The sequence below is a fragment of the Molothrus ater genome, chromosome 12 (assembly GCF_012460135.2).
Source record: "Molothrus ater isolate BHLD 08-10-18 breed brown headed cowbird chromosome 12, BPBGC_Mater_1.1, whole genome shotgun sequence".
NCBI lineage: Eukaryota > Metazoa > Chordata > Aves > Passeriformes > Icteridae > Molothrus > Molothrus ater.
Window position 1 is genome coordinate 12,105,714 of NC_050489.2, and position 8,531 is coordinate 12,114,244.

Below are 8,531 nucleotides of genomic sequence, written 5' to 3' on the forward strand. Positions count from 1 at the left end.
GGTTACAGAGCTGGGTAGTGCTGAGAATTTGTAAAGACAAAATTAGTTTATCTAGGACATCAACAATAGAATTGCAACCAAGGTTCTGAAAAAAAAAAAGTTAGCCATAGCTAAAAGAACAATAAAAATCCACACTGCACTGTCCTACAGCTACGGGAAGCATTAGCACATCCGTAATTCCTTACAGTAAATACTGGTGATATTCCAATGAGAAGTATGCAACATAATTTAAGAAATCCTCATCTACATTTCTCAGTGAAAATAGGGAGCTATTGGATGATAATAAATGTGAAAACTCTACATAAGGCTACCTGCACACAGGACACTCAGGCCTCCTGTAAGAGCAGGAATCTATCACTTACCTACCTTGAGAACCTGAAGGCCCTTGTGTCTATCAGGAAATCCTCATCACTCACTGCTGATGCCAAACCAAGGCCACAGTTTCACATAAATTGCTCAGTGCCCTACCTGTCTTAAAATGTTACCCTCCTTTCACCCACACCTTCGTGCTACGGCTGCCCTTGGGAAAACTTCCTAATCGGCCACATGAGCATCAGACAGAACCACTCCAAACCAGAACTGCCTTCAACTCAGAACAGTGCCCTGCTCCAGCTCCATCTGCAGCCCCAAAGACTTTTGTACAGGCAGAATGCAGGAGGGAGGGCCATGTAGCAGCACCTGCCTAAGTGAAAGCTGCCACTGAAGTGCTCAGGAGCAGAAACAGCTTAAGCTGGTATCGCCATCAAACATGTTGGATCATGAAAACACAACCAAAGGGTGTAGTTTCACAGGATGTGAGCTTGGACAGCAAAGCAGTTTTAAGTTCCCACCCCATCTGCTCATTTCAGTGATCCTGTTTACAGCACAGCTTCACAAAGGGTTTTACTGACACAACAAAAAGATGGCAAAGTCTGGTGTAGGGCCAGGGGAGAAGTTGGCTTCACTGCTGAAGCCAAATCTTGTGAAACGACACCCGAAGTGTTTGTTGTGGACAGAGCAGCCTGTCTGGTAACACTTGCCAAAGATTCACCAAACACCTGCTCCAAACCACCAGAGCTCAGACCCAGCAAATACTCCAAACTCTGTTAGAAGTTTTATTGTGGTGATGCAGTCAACAAATAATCTGAAGTTGGAAAATCAACTGTAGGACTCAAAAAAAAAAAAAGTCACCCGCATTTTCAGATTTTTCTGCAGTTTGAAGACTGAGAGGTGTATTAAAAATAAATTTTAAAAATCATTTAACCAAAATGAAGATGTGACAGCTGGCAAGGGAACCAAGAAAACGTTCTGCTAGCACTTTGTGAGGAAGAAGCTGCAGAACAAGTTTCTCTTAAAAAAAGGGTTGTAACCGGTTTATCAGGTTAGAGGAATTCATGAGTTCTTCCACCTCTCCCCCCATCCCATTTGTTTCCAAAAGCTCATTTAACCAGCTTGTTTCTTGCTGAATTTGCTGAAAATAAATTGCACCTGCAGCTCAGCTGGATGATCAATAGGCATCCAAACATGCTGGAGGGAACTGGCAATTTGCTATCACCTGATAAAGTGGCAACCATTCAGTATTTTCAATTTGAGCATTATTTAGGGGAGTAGTGGGGGGAGAAAGGCCCAGCTTTGTCTCTCTGTATAAGAATATGAATCAAAATATTCACTGGTATATTTGATTCAGTATATTCAATTAGCAAGACAAGGAGAGTCTTTTAAACAAATTTTTAATATTTTAATATCAATCCATAGATTAAAATTGAATGTTTTTAGTAGACCCAAAAGTAAAGCCAGGTCTCACATGAGAATGTCTCCCTTTTTATGTATATTGTTCAAAGAAAGATGGTAATTACAGCTAAATACTGCAGACAGTTCTCCAACATTATTAACTCTTCTTAGACATCCTTTTTCAGGAAGACATGCAAATATTGCCTTGCATAAGGAAAGTAGCATGTCTTAAGGCAAGTCATGCTGATTCAGCCAGGTTTTCTATATGGGAAGGATTAAGAAATCCACAACACTTTCAACTTCATATGGGATCTTTATCTTAGAGCCCCCGTGGCTACAATCAGAGAAGCACATGAGGATGGCAGCTTTTTGATGACAGAGTAATGGGGCTGAGAGAAAGGCAAAGTTCATTTTGGTTTTGCTCTTTAAAAGCAAGGTTCCATTCCTACAAGGTTTCAGAGAGCAACCTGAGAATAACTGCTCTCCCTTAAAAGCTTGCAAAGTGGGGAACTATTAAGCTACAGCAATTAACTAGAAAAATATAAATAACATGCTAAATAAGCCAGTCCTGTGATTTGAGGATCTAAACAATCAAACTGGCAAGAATGTCCCAGTCATGCAGGAAGAAAACTATTCCCTTTGGTAAGTAGTGTAGTTGATACATGTTTAGAGGCTTAGATCACAGGCTCAAGAGAGTTCCAAATACACACTTGAACAAGAGATCTCCTACTTTGTTAAGTAAAAATCCTCAGTTTTCTACTCAGTAGCATTTTTGCAACATCTCAGCAGCTGTGAGTTCACCATTACTGGTCTCACATCAGAGGTAAGTTATTAATACCATTTTGAACTAAATACATCAAGCAAGGGGCTCCCAAAGGGCACACATTTTATAATTTCAGGTTAACTATTTCCCTGACATTTGTACATACTCCACCCTCACAAAGGAAAGCTATCACAACCCTGCACATCACCTATGAGAAAACACAAATGGATCCCATAACTGCAGTGGTACCTCTGGAATCAAATACTTGTTACCCTGGGCAGGTACAGTATTAAAAACCTTGCAACAAAACATACAGAGCATATGCTGCAGCAAACAGCTTGGTTATTTGGGGGCTGTGTGCTTCAGGACTTTACCTTGTATAATTACAACAGCCAAAATTTATTGATAAGGAACCCTATTTCAGAAAATTTCAAGACAAACTCAAGTAGTAAGCTGTGCAAGATGAAGTGCTTGGTTAAAAGCAGAGTAAAGACTTGACCACAGACTACAGGCCTTTGGTAGATCCCATCATTGCTGGAAAGTGAAGTATATAGCAATAGAAGGAGACTTTCTGTGGTCAGGGGAATAACTCCAGACCCACAGAAGCTGATCTGCTGTTTACCAGCTACAAATCACTGATTCAGAACCACAGAATGCTTGAAGTTGAAAGAGGACTCTGAAGCATGGATAAAAGTTACAATGGATTTGTGCTCAGTGGTTCTCACTTCCCTCTACATGTAGAGATTGGGAACCCAAGGCAAAAAACCAGAAGCGGGCACCACAACTTTCATTTACATGATTGAGATGTGTGCTAAGGTGAGCAATTTTCAGCTGCATCATCAATTTTCTACCACAATCCAGGCAGGGTGTGGAAAGCTAATTTCACGTACTCTATAACATCATCTCAAATCAAGGTACAAGTCTGCTTCCTTTTCCTCCTCCACTTCAAATAACCACTTCAACTACCTGTTGCTTTTGCTAATCAAAATGCTTAACTGAGAAAGGATCACCTGATCCTTTTTAAGGATGCTTAACTGAGAAAGGATCACCTGATCCTTAAAATACATGATGCAATTAAAATATCCCATGGACTTGTCTTTAAAAATGCAGAAAAGGATTTACTAATAAAGAATATGGGGTTTTGCTTTTTGCCACCACTGCAAGTGGGAAGTTGAATTAATTCTTTCCTAATTCCCACAGGAGTCAGGACACAGAGGGGAAGGGAGAAGAGTTTAGGTAAGGTGTGTTCCAGAAGACTTATGATGGAACTGGCCACATCACAACAGGCATCCAACAATTAACAGCAAAATCATTATTTAGTTGCATAGATATGCAAACAAAAAGGAAAAAAATTGTTGTTTTTCAAGAGTCTCTACCCACCTACACACAAAGGTAGTATTTCCTTTTATTTGCTAAAGCAGACCCACCTACAGTGCAATTTACGGCAATAAGATACAATCTCTCATAAAGTATTGGGTATAATTAAAGTGTGTCTGTTATAAAGGTAAACAGAGTGTACTAGGGTAAGCTGTTCCAGATGTCTTTAGTGCAAGATCTGGGACAAGATCAAACCTGCAGCTGCACATTTTCTCAGGGGTTATTATGGAGCTTTAAAAAAAAACAACCAAAAACCCCCAAAAAATAAAAAGACAATCACCTCTTGGTCCTGGACTCTAACAAAACAAATACAAGTAGAACAAATGCCACTGCAGCCAATGCTGACAGATTTTAAGCCACATAGAAGTTACATGTTCAAAGACACTCCAGAGTGTAGTGTTAACCATGCAGTATCAAAGAGGGTTAGGACCAAGTCTGCCAAGTTATCTGTGTCACCAGAAATTACAGCAACATGAACCTGTTCTACTGCCTAAGCAAGTTTCTTGCTGAAACACACCTACAAATGATTCAGACAAGGTGTGGAAAGGCAGGTTTATATGTTACACAAAAATGCACTATTGTATTTTTCCATTCAAGCACATTTCATGCATAGAAAGGACAGTCAAAGTAAGCAAACTTTTGGGAACTGCATTGTGTGTACACAATTTGCACTAAATTTTTTCAAGTAGCATAAGTCTCTTGAGCTGTAAGTATCATACAAATGTTAGATTTACTGGCTCAATGTGATATTAAATGAGCCAAAGAGCAAAACTACAGACATTAGAAAATAATCAAACCAAATCACTTTATAATCCACTCATTAATCTCATCTGGAAAAGAATGATACACAACAAGCATATCTGATGTTACATTAAAGATCTTGAAGATTTCAGCTGATTTTAAGAATAACAAATGAGAAAAAGTTTATCAATACCCATTAGAGCAGTGAACCTGTAGATTAGAATGTACCATGTGAAGTCTGAAAGTTTGATTAGCACTGCTTTATTAAGCAGTACTCTTACTGGCCTACCCTTTCAAAGCTTAAAAGAAACTTGCAATAAAAGTAGACCCATCAAAAAAAAACAGAAGTCAGATGTTCCAAGGACTCACAGAATCAACTCAAATAATCTGGTATCATACACAACTGTTTCAGATTTATGGAGTTCCCATTTCAAATGGTTCAGGTCTCTTTTGGGTTAGCTTAAAAACAAGCACAAAAACTTGCTAGTGATTTCAAAGTGAAAGACAAAACTAAATTCTGTTTCCTTGTTCAAATCCATTAAATCTCATTCACAGGCTTCACTCTGAAGAGCCCCTGCTCCCAAAAGAAGCACCTCACCTGTTGAAGAACCCGGTCCAGTGGTTCAGCTTTGCCCAGTCCCTCTGGTGTTAAGCCACTGACTTCGCGACACTGGTCACTTAAGTCCAAGTTGTCTGCTTTCACCAGGGATTTGTGTAGTGTCCCTACCTAAAAACATTCAAGAAATTATGGACAAAAGTGAGCAACAATAGAAATAGCTCTTTCTAGCATTGTGTTGAGACTGCAGAAAAATCAGAAAGGTGCAGTATCACCTCCCGATAAATGCCAGGAGAAAACGCATTTGTCTATTTCACAAATCGAAACCTTTGGCCGCGGTTTCTCTTCCCTCCCACCCCGGAGAGCCACGCTCTCTGCTTCGGAGTATCCAAGCCCATTTCATGGGAGGCCTTTTGCAGTTAGCACCGACTTTTCGGGAGTTGTTACGTACAAAGGGAAGATCACTTAATATAAAGGCAGTTTCGTGAATCCACTAATGAAATTGATAGTGCTGTTTGTTTTATCAAAGCCCTTCATCTCTAGGGAGTTATTTATGATAGGGCTTTTGGGGAGAAAAAAAATACTAGACATGACTTTTAGGTTGGCCTAAGAATTAAAAGAAGTCAATATTCTCTTAAAGGTTATCCAAACATTGGTTAAACAAACAAAAAGCAGGCCCAAAGGGTCCAACGGTGACCGTGAGCCGCCTCCCAGGGAAGCGAGCACGCTGGGAGCCACCCGGGGGAACTTTTTGTTTTAAAGCTTCAAAAGTCCGTAGACATCCTCGAAGCTGCACATGATTTAAGACGGACGGGGCAGTGGGGTATGGAAGCGGTCAAACTTTCTTGAAAAGTTACTCCTTCCCTGAAGACGGAACAAAAAGGAGCTTCCCGAGCGAGCGGCCCGGGCAGGGAATGAGCCCCGGGCAGGGAATGAGCCCCGGGCACGGGCCCCGCGCCCTCCCCTCCCCTCCCTTCCCTCGGTGCATTTGTGAAATGAACAAACGGCTCCGGGCAGGCGGCGATGCCCGGCACAGCCCGCTCGCCCCCGCCGGGGAACGCGCCCTCGCCCCGGATATCGAAGCCATACCTTCTTGTTCTGTAGATCCACAACTTGCCACACCAAGAGAATTAGTTCCCTCTCATCCGAACCCAGTTTAGCCCCATATGCACCAGCTGTTGCCCCAAACAACACCACCAAAGAGTCACTGTGCGAAGCCGTCATGACCACAGGGGGAAACAACTACAATCAAAAGCAGAGGTCAAAAAAAAAAAAAGAGAGGGAAAAAAAAAAAAAAAAAGAAAAGCAAAAGAAAGACACACTAACAAACAAGAAAAAAAAATTAAACCAAAAAAATCCCACAAGGCTCACCCCCTACCTCCAAGTAATCAAAGGGAAAAGGAGCGAACGAGGAGTCACAATATAAAGAGGAGAGAAAGAGCTATTTAGGCTGTTGGAAAAAAAAAAAAAAAACATGGAGAAAGAAAGCTCCCATCTCTACCTGTTCCCGGTGATCTCCTTCCCGGGGCCGATTGGGAGGTGAAATTAGCAAGCTGTGGGTTTCTCTCCCTCTGACATCATGGCAGCTCAGTCTGGGCTTGGGCTTTTTTTTTTCTCTCTCTCTCTCCTTTTTTTTTTTTTCCTTCCCTCTTCCCCTTCCCCTCTCCTGAGTTACCTGCCCTTGGTGCAGCTCATGTGACTCTAGTCAATCTCCCAAAGGGACAAGGCCATTGGGCCTCTGGAAAAGGTGTAGGAGGGACGGAGGGAGAATCAACGCCTGGCTGATCCGGCCTGATTGGTTTTTGAAGGAGATCAGAGGCAAACTCCCTTTCTCTGTTGAATTCTGCCTGCAGGAAGTGCCTCTACCTGCTTTCAGTTCAGCGGCTCCCGCCCGGCGCTGGGTGCGGGCTGAGCGCGCCCGGCGTGCGGGGCACCCGGGGCTCCGTGCGCTCGGACCCGCGCCCCGCTCGGGGCAAATCTGAACAATTTACGTGGCTAAAAGTAAAAAATTTACGTGACTTAGCACTGAATTCCACGAAAGAAAATTCTTTACCTGCTTCTAAGTAATTGGCCTTTGTGCACGTTGCTGTGTGTGTATCCAACTACCGACACCAACGCTAATGTGTAATGAAAGTGTAGCATTCCACAGGGATTTTTAAGGGGTATTACAGGCAGAGAGTACTTTGTAATTTGGGCCCTGTCTTTCATATAGTTTGTAAAGATGGATCTTAGGAAAACAATTCTTTTTGTTTTGAGAAAGGATGTATCTAGGAAGTTTTGCAAAAACACAGTATAAAGACCTGCATTTTCTCTCCTACACGTGCTCGATAAGGAGCTGTCTCCCGGGCATTAACTGCAGTCCAAGGTGGGCAGCTTTTCTTCACTCCTCTCTCCTCTTTCACTGGTGAGACTACAACGGGAAACATCACCTAGTTTAGCTGCTATGAAAGCACTCCTGCTCAACAGCAGCGGCAATATTTTTAACATCGGGGACTGAGAAAAAATTCAGGGATATTTTCAAACTGAAATTGATTTTAAAGCAGAAAAAAAGATCAAAAGGCTTCTAAACTCTTTTGAAAGTTATTTTTTCTACTGCCACCATGGATGAGTTACTAATGATTTTTAAAGGCCAAATGCTGCAAGTTAGACTAGTCATAATTTTTCTTTTGTTTAATTAAGTCTTCAGTTTATATTTCAGTATTAGTGTTGTGTTGAAACAGAGTTTTTACTGAATGAAAATTGGTGCTGCTATTTAGCTACTGATGCCTATCCTGGGAAAATGAAGAGCTGGGCATTTAACTGTGAATACCTGATGGCTTAAAATATTAAATCACATTTTCTCATCATCTTTCAAAATTCCAGTTTTATAATTGATTAATTGTAGCAGTTATTATGGACCTCCTTCAAGCAAGCACTGATTCCCCATGCAAACACCACCAGCAAGACTAATTCTATTTATTTCAGTGAAAACAAACTACAGTTCAAGGATGCTGTCCAATGTGAGGTATCTTAGAATTCATGTGTTACAAGTATTTACCTGACAGAGGCCATGCAGGAAACCTTGCACAGGTACTTCTCACTGAGCATCACAAGACAGTTAAACACCTCTCAGCTGTTGTCTCTGCAGCTCATGCAGCTGCCTGAGAAGCAATCCTGGAAATACTTTGTTACCAAAAGGGCAAATTCTTGAAAGTTGAAAACTTTAAGCTGTAACATGTATATATTTATATATTCAAAATATTTTCAGCTTTGTATTTTCAAGCATTGCTGAACTTATGCTGCAGCTATATTTTCCTCTGTCAATGCATTTTCAGAAGTTTTTGGTAGAATAAAGCCCCATTCGTTTTCCTTCTGTTATATCCTTTGGATATAGTGGTAATGAAA

The 8,531-nt window shown here is 41.3% G+C and overlaps 1 protein-coding gene across 1 annotated transcript in view; it reads right to left on the minus strand.

Moving 5' to 3' along the window:
- The window catches only part of ESRP2 (epithelial splicing regulatory protein 2), a 44,078-nt gene extending 35,818 nt beyond the window's left edge, over positions 1 to 8,260 (minus strand). Inside the window, exons 1-4 of the mRNA XM_036390306.1 lie at positions 8,185 to 8,260; positions 7,448 to 7,557; positions 6,237 to 6,389; positions 5,190 to 5,318 (exon numbers count right to left, since the gene is read on the minus strand). Coding sequence (XP_036246199.1) covers positions 5,190 to 5,318; positions 6,237 to 6,389; positions 7,448 to 7,453 — 288 coding nt within the window. The 5' untranslated portion in view covers positions 7,454 to 7,557; positions 8,185 to 8,260. The remainder of the gene's footprint in view (positions 1 to 5,189; positions 5,319 to 6,236; positions 6,390 to 7,447; positions 7,558 to 8,184) is intronic.
- Between the last annotated feature and the right edge of the window lie 271 nt (positions 8,261 to 8,531).